The following is an 18,151-nucleotide window of genomic DNA, read 5'->3' as shown; positions in this document are numbered from 1 at the left end:
TTTCTTGCTGCGATGGGGGGTGGGGAGGGGGGGGGTGACAGATATTTTTAGTGACTTAGATGTAAGACAAAATCTGACACAAAATGTGTAAATCTCCAATAAACTGTGGGGGTGTGAAGTTTAGGAATTGGGGACTGCACACAGGATCTTGAGTGATCGCCGAGCTCTAATGTGCAGATGCATTTGGATTCCAGCTCCGGGGGTGTCACCATGTACAGTCTGCGCCTCCCCCTCATTAATATTACCGCCCCCATCCCTGTATATGTCTCACCTGCCTCACCTGCGATCAGTCTCACCTGCAGAGTCTCTATACACATCCACAGCCTGGACACCGGCTCCTGAGCTCCTCAAGTCTCCAGACACATCTATAGCCTGGACACCGGCTCCTGAGCTCCTCAAGTCTCCAGACACATCCACAGCCTGGACACCGGCTCCTGAGCTCCTCAAGTCTCCAGACACATCTACAGCCTGGACACCGGCTCCTGAGCTCCTCAAGTCTCCAGACACATCCACAGCCTGGACACCGGCTCCTGAGCTCCTCAAGTCTCCAGACACATCCACAGCCTGGACGCCGGCTCCTGAGCTCCTCAAGTCTCCAGACACATCCACAGCCTGGACACCGGCTCCTGAGCTCCTCAAGTCTCCAGACACATCTATAGCCTGGACACCGGCTCCTGAGCTCCTCAAGTCTCCAGACACATCTATAGCCTGGACACCGGCTCCTGAGCTCCTCAAGTCTCCAGACACATCCACAGCCTGGACACCGGCTCCTGAGCTCCTCAAGTCTCCAGACACATCCACAGCCTGGACGCCGGCTCCTGAGCTCCTCAAGTCTCCAGACACATCTATAGCCTGGACACCGACTCCTGAGCTCCTCAAGTCTCCAGACACATCTATAGCCTGGACACCGGCTCCTGAGCTCCTCAAGTCTCCAGACACATCCACAGCCTGGACACCGGCTCCTGAGCTCCTCAAGTCTCCAGACACATCTACAGCCTGGACACCGGCTCCTGAGCTCCTCAAGTCTCCAGACACATCTATAGCCTGGACACCGACTCCTGAGCTCCTCAAGTCTCCAGACACATCCACAGCCTGGACACCGGCTCCTGAGCTCCTCAAGTCTCCAGACACATCCACAGCCTGGACGCCGGCTCCTGAGCTCCTCAAGTCTCCAGACACATCTACAGCCTGGACACCGGCTCCTGAGCTCCTCAAGTCTCCAGACACATCCGCAGCCTGGACGCCGGCTTCTGAGCTCCTCAAGTCTCCAGACACATCTACAGCCTGGACGCCGGCTCCTGAGCTCCTCAAGTCTCCAGACACATCTACAGCCTGGACACCGGCTCCTGAGCTCCTCAAGTCTCCAGACACATCCGCAGCCTGGACGCCGGCTCCTGAGCTCCTCAAGTCTCCAGACACATCTACAGCCTGGACGCCGGTTCCTGAGCTCCTCAAGTCTCAATACACATCCACAGCCTGGACGCCGGCTCCTGAGCTCCTCAAGTCTCCAGACACATCCACAGCCTGGACGCCGGCTCCTGAGCTCCTCAAGTCTCCAGACACATCCACAGCCTGGACGCCGGCTCCTGAGCTCCTCAAGTCTCAATACACATCCACAGCCTGGACACCGGCTCCTGAGCTCCTCAAGTCTCCAGACACATCTACAGCCTGGACACCGGCTCCTGAGCTCCTCAAGTCTCATCAGACGACCCCAAGGTCCCCGAACCCTTTAGAAGGACCGTGACTCGACCTCCCCTCTCCATCCTCTCCTGCGTCCTATCGTCTTCATGTCTTTCCACGTGTCTTCTTCAGCCCCAAGTTGGCGCAGCAGCTCCTCCAGCCAGGTGGGCGCGGGGGATTTCAGGATGTCGCCCTCCAGATTGCAGTCATTGCGCTCTGGTTTGGATCTGCAATCAATGAAGTCGGCCATGGATTCTTCTCTTCCATCGCTTCGCTCCGGGTTGGAATCTTTGCTGCAGAACAACCACCAAGAGGTGATGCAGGAGCTGAACGAACGTCTCGCCGGTTATCTCCAACGTGTCCGGGGTCTGGAGGAGGAAAACCGAAAACTGCAAGACGAGATCGAGGACATATCTGCCAGGAAGAACCCGGCCCCTCGAGACTGGGAGACCTGCCAGGCCCCCCTGCAACAACTGCGGAAGCAGGTGGGACCCCTCATGAAATATAGGGGGAGGCAGCGGACAGGTAGCAAATGCCAGCCAATGGCGTCATGTATCAGGAGGTTTCGCTATATTTATTTCCATGGACCATAGTGTCCTCTTAAATGGAATCTGTCACCAGGTTTTTGCTCATCCATCTGAGAGCAGCATAATGTAGAGACAGAGACCCTGATTCCAGCAATGTGTCACTTACTGAGCTGTTGGCTCCTTTTCATAAAAGCACAGTTTTCTCTGCTGCAGATCTAGCAGTTATACAGAGCTCATGAATATGATGGACTACATGCAGCACAGTAAGTAGTCCTGTGATGATAATCTCCTGCTGATTAAACAGTGATTTTATCAAAACTGCACTAAGCAGTCCAGTAAGTGACACGTCACTGGAATCAGGGTCTCTGCCACTACATTATGCTGCTCTTAGATTAGGTGGCAAAAACCTGGTGACAGATTCTCTTTAATGTCCTTGTGAGACCAGTGATCAGGGCATTGACGGGACAAACCAGTGCAAACTGGGAAGCCGGACAGGGGCCCAAGAAGTCAGGGGCCCTAATGCCTCCGAAGCAGGTGGATTTGGGCTTTATCTTGACCTGTTGGATTGTACAGGGCCCATATACTGATCTTGCACAGGGGCCTCTTCTGTGTCCAAACCTTGTCTAATAAACGATGGAAATCACCATCATTTGCACGGAGGGATCCTATAAGATCCCGTCCTGTTCTCCTCTTCTGCACATTGATCCTCAGCTTTGCCGCCTGGGGTCAGACATTACCGGCATTGAGCTTTGTGTGTTCACAAGGTGCATTGTCTGATAGCAGAAGAAAATGCAAAATATCCAAGTGATTAAATGTAAGAGGATCCGGATCATATGATCATCTGTCTGTGCTTCATCTGCCCGCCCAAATAATAGCACCATACACTGCAAATACTAATATAATGTGTTTATACCACCACAAAGTGGCAAAAAATGTGATAGAACTGTACAAGTAATATCACCATACAGTGTACAAACAGTAATAATACAGTGAATTAATACTGCCATACAGAGAAAAAGTAACATCAGATACTGTAGCAATACTAGTAATAAAATGCATTATACCGCCATTACATGCCCAATTAATGTCATCATACTGATCCAACACATATTGATAAGCAGTATCAATGATCTCACCATATACTAGTTATATAGAGTATTAATACCGCAATACAACACTTAAATAATAGTGCATTAAAGAACCCAAATAAAGACACTACACAAACCAAACGACAGTGTCACACGGGACACAATTAATACTGCTATAAAGTGAAAGAATAATATTGATATAAAAGTCACAAATGTCATAATAAAGAGCCCGAACAATCATATCACAGTCCAGATAATGGCACCGCACGGCGCTCAGAGTGACAATGTTGTTCCAAATAACTTGGCCTAAATAATACTGCCATATAGTGCAAAGGTATTCAGGGTACACAGTACAAACAATGCCATAATAGCGCTACGCAGTGCCCGTATAACGCCAGCTTCTAGGGGTAAAAAAATCAGAATATTCAGTATTTTATATCGTCTTATATTCACCATTTCCTTACATTTTGGGGATCTTCTTGAAGGTGGAAGATCTGAACATGGACAACGCCAAACTCCTGCTGCAGATCGACAACGCCCGGCTGGCAGCCGACGACTTCAAGGTGAAGTGAGTACCGGCTACTGCCCGACCGCCACTATCCCCATAGATCACCACTGAGCGGATAAGTCATATCTACATATGAGTGAAATAGACAAAAGCTAAGAAATAATAGTAACAAGGTCCGATTGTTTGCACAGCGCTCAGCAGCACAGAGTATTTCAGGAGAATAGTGTGCTCACCGTGAGGGAGTCACAGGCGGTAAGTTACATTTCAGGAGGTGCAGGGATCCCAGCAATACAAAGTGTGTGCTATAAAGGCCTGAAATCCCCAAAATACAACATTTCTACATAAAATGCAATATTAATAATACATAAAAATACACATTAATAATGATATCTGCAGACTGGAAGCCGAACAAGTCATCTGTGACGGGGTCCACAAGGACACTCAGGGGCTGCGCAAAATGATAGATGACACCAACTTCCTGAGGATGAAACTCGAGGCGGAGGTAGAAAACCTGAGAGAAGAGCTGGCCCATCTACATAAGGACCACAAGGAGGTGAGCACATGCCGTATACACCCCATGTACCAGAATATAACTACTGTACTATAATACTGCCCCTATGTACCAGAATATAACTGCTATACTATAATACTGCCCCAATGTCCAAGAATATAACTGCTATAATACTGCCACTATGTACAAGAATACACTGTAACTACTATAATACTGCCCCTATGTGCAAGAATATAACCACTATAATACTGCCCCTATGTACCAGAATATAACTACTATAGTACTGCCCTCTATGTACAAGAATATAACTACTATAATACTGCCCCCTATGTACAAGAATATAACTACTATAATACTGCTCCTATGTACAAGAATATAACTACCATAATACTGCCCCCTATATATAATACTGCTCCTATGTACAAGACTATAACTACTATAATACTGCCCCCTATATATAATACTGCCCCTATGTACAAGAATATAACTACTATAATGCTGCTCCTCTGTACAAGAATATAACTACTATAATACTGCCCCCTATATGCAAGACTGTAACTACTATAATACTGCCACTATGTACAAGAATACACTGTAACTACTATAATACTGCCCCTATGTGCAAGAATATAACCACTATAATACTGCCCCCTATGTACAAGAATATAACTACTATAATACTGCCCTCTATGTACAAGAATATAACTACTATAAAACTGCCCCCTGTGTACAAGAATATAACTACTATAATACTGCCCTCTATGTACCAGAATATAACTACTATAATACTGCCCCTATGTACCAGAATATAACTACTATAATACTGCCCCTATGTACCAGAATATAACTACTATAATACTGCCCCTATGTACCAGAATATAACTACTATAATACTGCCCTCTATGTACCAGAATATAACTACTATAATACTGCCCTCTATGTACAAGAATATAACTACTATAATACTGCCCTCTATGTACCAGAATATAACTACTATAATACTGCCCCCTATGTACAAGAATATAACTACTATAATACTGCCCTCTATGTACCAGAATATAACTACTATAATACTGCCCCTATGTACCAGAATATAACTACTATAATACTGCCCCTATGTACCAGAATATAACTACTATAATACTGCCCCTATGTACCAGAATATAACTACTATAATACTGCTCCTATGTACAAGAATATAACTACTATAATACTGCCCCTATGTACCAGAATATAACTACTATAATACTGCCCTCTATGTACCAGAATATAACTACTATAATACTGCCCTCTATGTACAAGAATATAACTACTATAATACTGCCCCCTATGTACAAGAATATAACTACTATAATATTGCCCCTATGTACAAGAATATAACTACTATAATACTGCTCCTATGTACAAGAATATAACTACTATAATACTGCCCCCTATATATAATACTGCTCCTATGTACAAGACTATAACTACTATAATACTGCCCCCTATATATAATACTGCCCCTATGTACAAGAATATAACTACTATAATGCTGCTCCTCTGTACAAGAATATAACTACTATAATACTGCCCCCTATATGCAAGACTGTGACTACTATAATACTGCCCCCTATGTACAAGAATATAACTACTATAATACTGCCCCTATGTACCAGAATATAACTACTATAATACTGCCCTCTATGTACAAGAATATAACTACTATAATACTGCCCCCTATGTACAAGAATATAACTACTATAATACTGCCCTCTATGTACCAGAATATAACTACTATAATACTGCCCCTATGTACCAGAATATAACTACTATAATACTGCCCCTATGTACCAGAATATAACTACTATAATACTGCCCTCTATGTACCAGAATATAACTACTATAATACTGCCCCTATGTACCAGAATATAACTACTATAATACTGCCCCTATGTACAAGAATATAACCACTATAATACTGCCCCTATGTACCAGAATATAACTACTATAATACTGCCCTCTATGTACAAGAATATAACTACTATAATACTGCCCCCTATGTACAAGAATATAACTACTATAATACTGCCCCCTATGTACAAGAATATAACTACTATAATACTGCCCCTATGTACAAGACTATAACTACTATAATACTGCCCCCTATATATAATACTGCCCTCTATGTACCAGAATATAACTACTATAATACTGCCCCTATGTACCAGAATATAACTACTATAATACTGCCCCTATGTACCAGAATATAACTACTATAATACTGCCCCTATGTACAAGAATATAACCACTATAATACTGCCCCTATGTACCAGAATATAACTACTATAATACTGCCCCCTATGTACAAGAATATAACTACTATAATACTGCCCTCTATGTACCAGAATATAACTACTATAATACTGCCCCTATGTACCAGAATATAACTACTATAATACTGCCCCTATGTACCAGAATATAACTACTATAATACTGCCCTCTATGTACCAGAATATAACTACTATAATACTGCCCCTATGTACCAGAATATAACTACTATAATACTGCTCCTATGTACAAGAATATAACTACTATAATACTGCCCCTATGTACCAGAATATAACTACTATAATACTGCTCCTTATGTACAAGAATATAACTACTATAATACTGCTCCCTATGTACAAGAATATAACTACTATAATACTGCCCCCTATGTACAAGACTATAACTACTATAATACTGCCCCCTATATATAATACTGCCCCTATGTACAAGAATATAACTACTATAATGCTGCTCCTCTGTACAAGAATATAACTACTATAATACTGCCCCCTATATGCAAGACTGTAACTACTATAATACTGCCCCCTATGTACAAGAATATAACTACTATAATGCTGCTCCTCTGTACAAGAATATAACTACTATAATACTGCCCCCTATATGCAAGACTGTAACTACTATAATACTGCCCCCTATGTACAAGAATATAACTACTATAATGCTGCTCCTCTGTACAAGAATATAACTACTATAATACTGCCCTCTATGTACAAGAATATAACTACTATAATACTGCCCCTATGTACAAGAATATAACTACTATAATGCTGCTCCTCTGTACAAGAATATAACTACTATAATACTGCCCCCTATATACAAGACTGTAACTATTATAATACTGCCCCTATGTACAAGAATATAACTACTATAATACTGCCCCTATGTACAAGAATATAACTACTATAATACTGCCCCTATGTACAGGAATATAACTACTATAATACTGCCCCCTATATACAAGACTATAACTACTATAATACTGCCCCCTATGTACAAGACTATAACTACTATAATACTGCCCCTATGTACAAGAATATAACTACTATAATACTGCCCCCTATATACAAGACTGTAACTATTATAATACTGCCGCTATGTACAGGAATATAATTACTATAATACTGCCCCCTATATACAAGACTTTAACTACTATAATACTGCCCCCTATATACAAGAACATAACTACTATTATACTGCCCCCTATATACAAGAATATAACTACTATAATACTGCCCCCTATGTACAAGAATATAACTACTATAATACTGCCCCTATATACAAGACTATAACTTCTATAATACTACCCTATGTACAAGAATATAACTGCTATAATACTGCCCCTATGTACAAGAATATAACTGCTATAATACTGCCCCCTATATAGTAGTTATATTCTTGTATATAGGGGGCAGTATTATAGCAGTTATATTCTTGTACATAGCGGCAGTATTATAATAGTTACAGTCTTGTATATAGGGGGCAGTATTATAGTAGTTATAGTCTTGTATATAGGGGGCAGTATTATAGTAGTTATATTCCTGTAGATAGGGGCAGTATTATAGTAGTTATATTCTTGTACATAGGGGCAGTATTATAGTAGTTATATTCTTGTACATAGGGGCAGTATTATAATAGTTACAGTCTTGTGTATAGGGGGCAGTATTATAGTAGTTATATTCTTGTACAGAGGAGCAGCATTATAGTAGTTATATTCTTGTACATAGGGGCAGAATTATAGTAGTTATATTCTTGTACATAGGGGCAGTATTATAGTAGTTATATTCTTGTACATAGGAGCAGTATTATAGTAGTTATAGTCTTGCATATAGGGGGCAGTATTATAGTAGTTATATTCTTGTACATAGGGGCAGTATTATAGTAGTTATATTCCTGTACATAGGGGCAGTATTATAGTAGTTATATTCTTGTATATAGGGGGCAGTATAATAGTAGTTATGTTCTTGTATATAGGAGCAGTATTATAGTAGTTATATTCTTGTATATAGGGGGCAGTATTATAGTAGTTATATTCATGTACATAGCGGCAGTATTATAATAGTTACAGTCTTGTATATAGGGGGCAGTATTATAGTAGTTATAGTCTTGTACATAGGGGGCAGTATTATAGTAGTTATAGTCTTGTATATAGGGGGCAGTATTATAGTAGTTATATTCCTGTACATAGGGGCAGTATCATAGTAGTTATATTCTTGTACATAGGGGCAGTATTATAGCAGTTATATTCTTGTACATAGGGGCAGTATTATAATAGTTACAGTCTTGTATATAGGGGGCAGTATTATAGTAGTTATATTTTTGTACATAGGGGGCAGTATTATAATAGTTATATTCTTGTACATAGGGGCAGTATTATAGTAGTTATATTCTTGTACATACGGGCAGTATTATAGTAGTTATATTCTTGTACATAGGGGGCAGTATTATAGTAGTTATAGTCTTGCATATAGGGGGCAGTATTATAGTAGTTATATTCTTGTACATAGGGGGCAGTATTATAGTAGTTATATTCTTGTACATAGGGGGCAGTATTATAGTAGTTATATTCTTGTACATAGGGGGCAGTATTATAGTAGTTATATTCTTGTACATAGGGGGCAGTATTATAGTAGTTATATTCTTGTACATAGGGGGCAGTATTATAGTAGTTATATTCTTGTACTAAGGGGCAATATTATAGTAGTTATATTCTTGTACATAGGGGGCAGTATTATAGTAGTTATATTCTTGTACATAGGGGCAGTATTATAGTAGTTATATTCTTGTACATAGGGGGCAGTATTATAGTAGTTATATTCTACTACATAGGAGCAGTATTATAGTAGTTATATTCTACTACATAGGAGCAGTATTATAGTAGCTATATTCTTGTATATAGGGGCAGTATTATAGTAGTTATATTCTTGTATATAGGGGCAGTATTATAGTAGTTATATTCTTGTACATAGGGGGCAGTATTATAGTAGTTATAGTCTTGCATATAGGGGGCAGTATTATAGTAGTTATATTCTTGAACATAGGGGCAGTATTATAGTAGTTATATTCTTGAACATAGGGGCAGTATTATAGCAGTTATATTCTTGTACATAGGGGCAGTATTATAGCAGTTATATTCTTGTACATAGGGGTAGTATTATAGAACTTATATTCTTGTATATAGGGGGCAGTATTATAGTAGTTATATTCTTGTATAATACTGCCCCCTATATACAAGAATATAACTGCTATAATACTGCCCCTATGTACAAGAATATAACTACTATAATACTGCTCCTCTGTGCAAGAATATAACTACTATAATACTGCTCCTATGTACAGGAATATAACTACTATAATACTTTTCTTAGCTGATCCTGTCTCGTCCTTATTATTTATTTCGGTCCAGGTTCAGAACAGTTAATGTGCCTTGTAGTGGAGGAGCCATATTTATTTTGCGGGCGTGCTCTTTATCCGGGATGGGCCCTGTATACTCTGTGTGTTTGGTTTTCGTTCATGTGACTCTGCGGTTTTCTACATTCTATGTTTGTGTTTACATACAGAAGTTTGTGTAACTTTATAAATTCTTGCCCTTTATATACATTGTACATCTTCTCTTACACTCCAATCACATCCAGAGCTGCATTCAGAATTCTGCTGTCTGCCCTAAGACATTTGTCCCCATTGAGCTGACACCCCCTCCCCCTATCTGAGACACTGGTAATTGCGCCCCCTAGCGGTGATAACTTCCATAGTTTTTCTATTTCACAGGAGGTGGCGGCCCTGCAGGCTCTCATAGCCAATAATAATGTAAAGATTGAAGTGGACGCACCAAAAAAGCCCGACCTGAACGAAAGCATCGCTCAGATCCGCAGCCAGTACGAGAAAATGGCCGAGCAGAACCGGGCGGATGCGGAAAACGCGTACAAAAACAAGGCAAGACCACCCCGCACCCCCCCACACAAATTGTCTCACATTTGCCATTACATAATATCACGGATTTCACAATGAGGTCTCTTTTCATTGTTACTGGGGGCGATGCAAAAATATCACACTAAGCAATATACAATGTATCAGTTTTGCTGTGTTCCTTTTAAGCAATCACTACATTGTAGTCACAGCTTAGTCCGGAGGGAGGAGCTGCGCCTCTGCTGTGCTGGGGACTCGGAGACTCCCTCCCTGGCTGCGCCTCTGCTGTGCTGGGGACTCGGAGACTCCCTCCCTGGCTGCGCCTCTGCTGTGCTGGGGGACTCGGAGACTCCCTCCCTGGCTGCGCCTCTGCTGTGCTGGGGACTCGGAGACTCCCTCCCTGGCTGCGCCTCTGCTGTGCTGGGGACTCGGAGACTCCCTCCCTGGCTGCGCCTCTGCTGTGCTGGGGGACTCGGAGACTCCCTCCCTGGCTGCGCCTCTGCTGTGCTGGGGACTCGGAGACTCCCTCCCTGGCTGCGCCTCTGCTGTGCTGGGGACTCGGAGACTCCCTCCCTGGCTGCACCTCTGCTGTGCTGGGGACTCGGAGACTCCCTCCCTGGCTGCGCCTCTGCTGTGCTGGGGACTCGGAGACTCCCTCCCTGGCTGCGCCTCTGCTGTGCTGGGGACTCGGAGACTCCCTCCCTGGCTGCGCCTCTGCTGTGCTGGGGACTCGGAGACTCCCTCCCTGGCTGCGCCTCTGCTGTGCTGGGGACTCGGAGACTCCCTCCCTGGCTGCGCCTCTGCTGTGCTGGGGACTCGGAGACTCCCTCCCTGGCTGCGCCTCTGCTGTGCTGGGGACTCGGAGACTCCCTCCCTGGCTGCGCCTCTGCTGTGCTGGGGACTCGGAGACTCCCTCCCTGGCTGCGCCTCTGCTGTGCTGGGGGACTCGGAGACTCCCTCCCTGGCTGCGCCTCTGCTGTGCTGGGGACTCGGAGACTCCCTCCCTGGCTGCGCCTCTGCTGTGCTGGGGACTCGGAGACTCCCTCCCTGGCTGCACCTCTGCTGTGCTGGGGACTCGGAGACTCCCTCCCTGGCTGCGCCTCTGCTGTGCTGGGGACTCGGAGACTCCCTCCCTGGCTGCGCCTCTGCTGTGCTGGGGACTCGGAGACTCCCTCCCTGGCTGCGCCTCTGCTGTGCTGGGGACTCGGAGACTCCCTCCCTGGCTGCGCCTCTGCTGTGCTGGGGACTCGGAGACTCCCTCCCTGGCTGCGCCTCTGCTGTGCTGGGGACTCGGAGACTCCCTCCCTGGCTGCGCCTCTGCTGTGCTGGGGACTCGGAGACTCCCTCCCTGGCTGCGCCTCTGCTGTGCTGGGGACTCGGAGACTCCCTCCATGGCTGCGCTAATCATGATAAAACTGGAGGACGACTTCTTCATTATGTTTTTTTTTTCCCCATTTGCCGCAGTTCGATTCCCTTTCTCAGGAAACAACTGTGAACACGAAGGCGCTAGAACAAACGAAGAGCGAAGTGGCCGACCTCCGGCGCCAGCTGCAGGCGTTAGAGATGGAACGTCAGACCCTCCAGAAAACGGTGAGTGGGACCCTCCATTAACAGATTTAGGATTCACGGATCTAAGTGAGAAATTCCACTTTTTCTAGGTCAGTCACTGATTGTCAGCTTTGGTATCAAATTCACATATGAACTGCGCCATTTTGGTTTATAAAACACTATTGATGAGTGAGCACTACCATGCACCAATGCTCGAAACAAGTACCAAGCACCGGAGCATGGTAGTGCCCGCTCATCACTAGTTACCAGTACTGAGCACCCGAGCATGGTAGTGCCCACTCATCACTAGTTACCAGTACTGAGCACCCGAGCATGGTAGTGCCCGCTCATCACTAGTTACCAGTACTGAGCACCCGAGCATGGTAGTGCCCACTCATCACTAGTTACCAGTACTGAGCACCTGAGCATGGTAGTGTCCACTCATCACTAGTTACCAGTACTGAGCACCCGAGCATGGTAGTGCTCGCTCATCACTAGTTACGAGTACTGAGCACCCGAGCATGGTAGTGCCCGCTCATCACTAGTTACCAGTACTGAGCACCTGAGCATGGTAGTGCCCGCTCATCACTAGTTACGAGTACTGAGCACCCGAGCATGGTAGTGCCCACTCATCACTAGTTACCAGTACTGAGCACCTGAGCATGGTAGTGCCCACTCATCACTAGTTACCAGTACTGCGCACCCAAGCATGGTAGTGCCCGCTCATCACTAGTTACCAGTACTGCGCACCCAAGCATGGTAGTGCCCGCTCATCACTAGTTACGAGTACTGAGCACCCGAGCATGGTAGTGCACGCTCATCACTAGTTACCATTAATGAGCACCCGAGCATGGTAGTGCCCGCTCATCACTAGTTACCAGTACTGAGCACACGAGCATGGTAGTGCCCGCTCATCACTAGTTACGAGTACTGAGTACCTGAGCATGGTAGTGCCCGCTCATCACTAGTTACGAGTACTGAGCACCCGAGCATGGTAGTGCACGCTCATCACTAGTTACCAGTACTGAGCACCCGAGCATGGTAGTGCCCGCTCATCACTAGTTACCAGTACTGAGCACCCGAGCATGGTAGTGCCCGCTCATCACTAGTTACGAGTACTGAGTACCTGAGCATGGTAGTGCCCGCTCATCACTAGTTACGAGTACTGAGCACCCGAGCATGGTAGTGCCCGCTCATCACTAGTTACCAGTACTGAGCACCCGAGCATGGTAGTGCCCGCTCATCACTAGTTACCAGTACTGAGCCCCCGAGCATGGTAGTGCACGCTCATCACTAGTTACCAGTACTGAGCCCCCGAGCATGGTAGTGCACGCTCATCACTAGTTACCAGTACTGAGCACCCGAGCATGGTAGTGCCCGCTCATCACCAGTTACCAGTACTGAGCACCTGAGCATGGTAGTGCCCGCTCATCAATAGTTACCAGTACTGAGCCCCCGAGCATGGTAGTGCACGCTCATCACTAGTTACCAGTACTGATCACCCGAGCATGGTAGTGCCCGCTCATCACTAGTTACCAGTACTGAGCCCCCGAGCATGGTAGTGCTCCCTCATCACTAGTTACCAGTATTGAGCACCCGAGCATGGTAGTGCCCGCTCATCACTAGTTACCAGTACTGATCACCCGAGCATGGTAGTGCCCGCTCATCACTAGTTACCAGTACTGAGCACCCGAGCATGGTAGTGCACGCTCATCACTAGTTACGAGTACTGAGCCCCCGAGCATGGTAGTGCCCGCTCATCACTAGTTACCAGTACTGAGCACCCGAGCATGGTAGTGCCCGGTCATCACTAGTTACCAGTACTGAGCACCCAAGCATGGTAGTGCCCGCTCATCATTAGTTACCAGTACTGAGCACCCGAGCATGGTAGTGCCCGCTCATCACTAGTTACCAGTACTGAGCACCCGAGCATGGTAGTGCCCGCTCATCATTAGTTACCAGTACTGAGCACCCGAGCATGGTAGTGCCCACTCATCATTAGTTACCAGTACTGAGCACCCGAGCATGGTAGTGCCCGCTCATCACTAGTTACCAGTACTGAGCACCCGAGCATGGTAGTGCCCGCTCATCAATAATTACAACTACTGAGCACCCGAGCATGGTAGTGCCCGCTCATCCCTAAAAAGCACCCCCTGAAGCACTTACTGACCTCCCCCTTTGGCTTCATTCACAGGTGGACTCTTTAGATCACGTCCTAAAGGACACAGAAGATCACTATGGATCCAACCTGATGGAGCTGAATCGCCTCCTGACCCGACTCCAGGACGAGTTGGCCGCCACTCGCTCCGACATCGAGCGACAAGTCAGGGACTACGACGCCCTCCTGAACCTAAAATCCAAGCTGGAGAACGAGATCCACGCCTACCGCACCCTGCTGGAAGGGGCCGCAGACAAGTAACAGACAGAGCTCAGAATTAAGGCTCTCTACTCACTTTATATATTACACAATACAACATTATATCACTACACAAATAATTTTTAATAAAATAAGCAATAAAATTTGCACGTTTCCCGTGTGGATTCTCTGCGGATTTTTCAATGAAAACCACAACAGACAATCTCATCCACATGCAGCATGTTACTATATGGCGGATTTAATCTGCACAAATCAGCCATTAAAATCCACAACATTTTGGCCCGAGTACACAGATTATGGGCTTCTAGTTATTAATAGATTTCTTTTTTTTTTTTTTAAAGTAATATTTGGATTTTGTGTTTCAGGAACGGTCCCGAGTCCTCGGCAAAAGGCGGTAAGTGAATATTAGGTAAGAGGGAAAATATTTTTAAATTCTGAGTTTATTATAAAGTCTAAAGACCTAAGTGTAGGAGCAATAGTAACCGGTGAGGCCGTTATTCCCTCCGCAACGTCTAGAGTATCTGAGGAGTTTCAGCCTCATCTAAAGCGAATCCTCAATTAATTGTATTCTGAACCCAAGACCCCAAAAATATAATGGTGAATGCCTCTAATAAAAACACCTCTGGATGATTATGATGCCCTAGTGCAGAAATGGAAAAACTATGAAATGTTCTCATATATGGAGATTACATATAGAGGCCAAATTATTACATTTGCGCCTCCTTTTCCCTAATTTTTCCCTTTTTTTTTTTGTTTTGCTCGCTTTTAAAGTTGATTTGATAATTTTAATTTGATTGTTTTTTTTTGTTTCTATTATGGATGAGATCTCCAGATGTGTTCAGCTGATTTAATTTGAAAATTGTTTACAAATGTACATCTGCAAATTTTACACTTTAGCACAGGATGCAACTTTTTCCACAAAGTTGCAAAAAAGGATAAAAACAAAGAGAATTATTGATTTTGCTAAACATTCATGAACAACGTGCACCATTTCAAAGAATTTAGAGAACAAAAATAAGTCGACGAAAAACAGGAAAGTAAAAAAAAGTAATTTAAGAATATATAAAAAAACCCAAAAAGTGTTGAATTTGTAGCAGTTTTTTGGCAATAAAAAGTTGCAAATTTTAGCACGTCTGTTTAATGCAATAAAGTGCAATAATTGTGATTCTATCAGGCTGCATAGATCTTAGTCCGCAGCTCATGGCACAAGATGCACCAAATTATTTAAGAGGACACGCTTTAGTTTGGTGCATCTTACCACCTCCCCCCCCAAAAAAAAAAAAAAAAATTTTAGTGAATTTTCCCTCTTTGGTCGCAGATTTTTTAAGAGATTCTCATTGTATTTTCATTGCAGTTTTTTCTGCTCCAAATGCTACATAATGGAGCACGCAGGTTAATAAATATTATGCAAAATAATTTTATTTTGCATTTTCCATGTTTTTTTTTGTCTTTTTAGACCCAAATTAGACTTTAGCTACACTAAAAGAAAATGACAGATTGTGATCTCCGCTAGGTTACTGGTGCACAAACACGTTGCAACATTTTGAAGTCCAAAAAAAGGGTGAATTAGGTAAAAACTTCTGAATAAGACCTCTTTCATACGTCAGTGAAACACACACAAGTTTTTCCACAGATGATAAAGGTGCGTATGTCCCTCCATGTGCCGTGATTTTGACACGTGTGATCTATGCATGCTATCCGTGATAATACATGGAAATCAGGCACTTATACTCGCCTGTCCACAATGCTGCTGTCCGTAGTGCAGAAGTCTCCCGTGATGCTGTCTCTGGCTGCCGCTGTCTCCCCTTCTGCAACTACTTCCGGGTCGGCTGTGCAGTGCATAAATGCATATGTATGAGCATAATTAGCCGGTCTGGAAACAGCAGAGAGCAGCAGCTGAACACAGTGTCGCTGGAGACGGGCGAGTTTAAAACATTTTTTTATTTTAAATGTTTTTTCTGGTACGTGTTTCACGGATCGCACCATAGTGTGGTCCGTGGGACATCAGTGATGCCAGAAAAAAAACAAAAACAGACTTGTCTACGTGTGGAGCAAACAGACACTCATATATGCTGCGCAGAAACACGGTCAGAGAGAAATCACTGTGCACAGACCCGTTGATTTTAATGTGTATGTCCGTGATTCTGGTACATATAAAAACAGTAACATATGTACCAGAATCACTGACGCGTGAAGGAGGCTTAAGGGAAAGCACCGCCAGAATCCAAGAAAAGGTATTAAATGTGTAAATTAAACAAAGAGCAAATAAAATCACTTTTACAACCATTGTTATTCTAGAAAATAAAAGGTGAAGACAATGATGAATAGGGATTGTGTAATATAGTCTCTTATTTCAGTAACTTGAAACATTGTTGCAGCTGATTATTTCTTACAATTGCAACAAGTTAGACCAATCCTATGATTCTATCCTCTAATCTAAACCCATGGGCCGCACAAATCCTGTTAGTTTGTTACTATGTATCAGTCTGAGACAATAGATCACAGGATACAATTGTAACAAACTCTCAGCTGTGAAGAGATTCCTGGATCCCTGGAATTTTATAGCCACTCATTGTAAATATGACTGATTAATTCTGCGTCTCCTCCACAGCTCCAAAGACTATACAGAAGGTGACGGTGACGCAGCACGAGATCGTGGACGGAAAAGTTGTATCTACGTCATCAGAAGACACCATAAAATAAGACTGCGAATGTGAACAGGATCTATTAATAAAAGTATAAGAACCAGTTGTGTGTTATTAGTAAATGTAACGATGGTTCTCTACTGTATCTTCATAACATCCCGTCCTGGAATAGAAGAATTTCTGGACCATCAAATTATGGATTATTGGACACAAAGGGAAGAATTTATCAATGGCATTAGGCCAGTGTCATTCAGACAGTCATTTTATTGATTGCTCTCAGTGAGAGAAACAAAATTAAAATTTTGTAGTTGTGATACCTTTTAATGGCTAAATAAAATATATGATGATGTTATAAAGCAAGGTTTCGAGACATCTCAGATCTCTTCATCAGGCAGGGTATGACAAAATATCTGAAGAAACACAAATATACGCACAAACAGAGCAGAGGGATGGCATAATAAAAGACATTTAAATAAACAAACACTGAGCTTAGAAAGTGAATCCTTAGTTAGCTTTGATCAGTGGTGAGAGTTTTATTGTCCCAATATCCATGTAGGATCAGAGGTCTGGTGCCCTAGCAGTCTCTGGAGCTGACCTCTCAGATTTTGTAATGAGTCATAAATCCTCCTGACAGGTTGAGTCCTGTGTCCACAGAGTTAAACATTGTGATGAAGTTGAATTGCCAGACCCTGCGATGGCTCGGTGTGATCTGAAGTTGCCTTTTAATGACAACTTTCATATGGTTTATGTTGTGTTCTGGAGCACAGAAATGTTTGGCCACAGGTAAATAATAATAATAATTAATAATTTTATTCATTTATATAGCGCTATTAATTCCACAGCGCTTTACATACATTGGCAACACTGTCCCCATTGGGGCTCACAATCTAGAGTCCCTATCTGTATGTCTTTGGAGTGTGGGAGGAAACCGGAGTACCCGGAGGAAACCCACGCAAACACGGGGAGAACATACAAACTCCTTGCAGGTAAATGGATTTTTGTGTCTGTAATTGTGTGGCGGTGAGATCTCATC

At 43.6% G+C, this 18,151-nt stretch overlaps 1 protein-coding gene across 2 annotated transcripts; it reads left to right on the top strand.

Moving 5' to 3' along the window:
- The first annotated feature begins 1,787 nt into the window (after nucleotides 1-1,787).
- LOC142244936 (keratin, type I cytoskeletal 18-like) lies at nucleotides 1,788-17,425 on the top strand. 2 transcript variants are annotated; one of them, XM_075317061.1, is made up of 8 exons: nucleotides 1,788-2,165; nucleotides 3,781-3,863; nucleotides 4,200-4,356; nucleotides 10,411-10,575; nucleotides 12,013-12,138; nucleotides 14,291-14,511; nucleotides 14,839-14,867; nucleotides 17,085-17,425. In XM_075317061.1, exons 1-8 carry the CDS (start codon nucleotides 1,788-1,790, stop codon nucleotides 17,174-17,176), a joined length of 1,251 nt encoding a protein of 416 aa, XP_075173176.1. In that variant the 3' UTR covers nucleotides 17,177-17,425. The 2 variants fall into 2 exon arrangements, with proteins under 2 accessions (XP_075173176.1, XP_075173177.1); XM_075317062.1 differs by having other exon boundaries at nucleotides 14,839-14,882; nucleotides 17,085-17,170.
- Nucleotides 17,426-18,151: the final 726 nt, after the last annotated feature.

Source organism: Anomaloglossus baeobatrachus, chromosome 7, assembly GCF_048569485.1.
Source record: "Anomaloglossus baeobatrachus isolate aAnoBae1 chromosome 7, aAnoBae1.hap1, whole genome shotgun sequence".
In the NCBI taxonomy this organism is placed as follows: domain Eukaryota; kingdom Metazoa; phylum Chordata; class Amphibia; order Anura; family Aromobatidae; genus Anomaloglossus; species Anomaloglossus baeobatrachus.
Note: the sequence above shows the minus strand (reverse complement) of the source record. Positions and strands in the feature narration are given on the sequence as shown.

Excerpts from the sequence above, each read along its gene's own strand:
- LOC142244936 (XM_075317061.1), top strand. The coding sequence starts at position 1,788 with ATGTCTTTCCACGTGTCTTCTTCAGCCCCAAGTTGGCGCAGCAGCTCC. Across the intron at positions 2,166-3,780 it reads TGCAACAACTGCGGAAGCAG|GTGGAAGATCTGAACATGGA; the intron begins GTGGGACCCCTC and ends ATCTTCTTGAAG. Across the intron at positions 14,868-17,084 it reads CGAGTCCTCGGCAAAAGGCG|CTCCAAAGACTATACAGAAG; the intron begins GTAAGTGAATAT and ends TCTCCTCCACAG.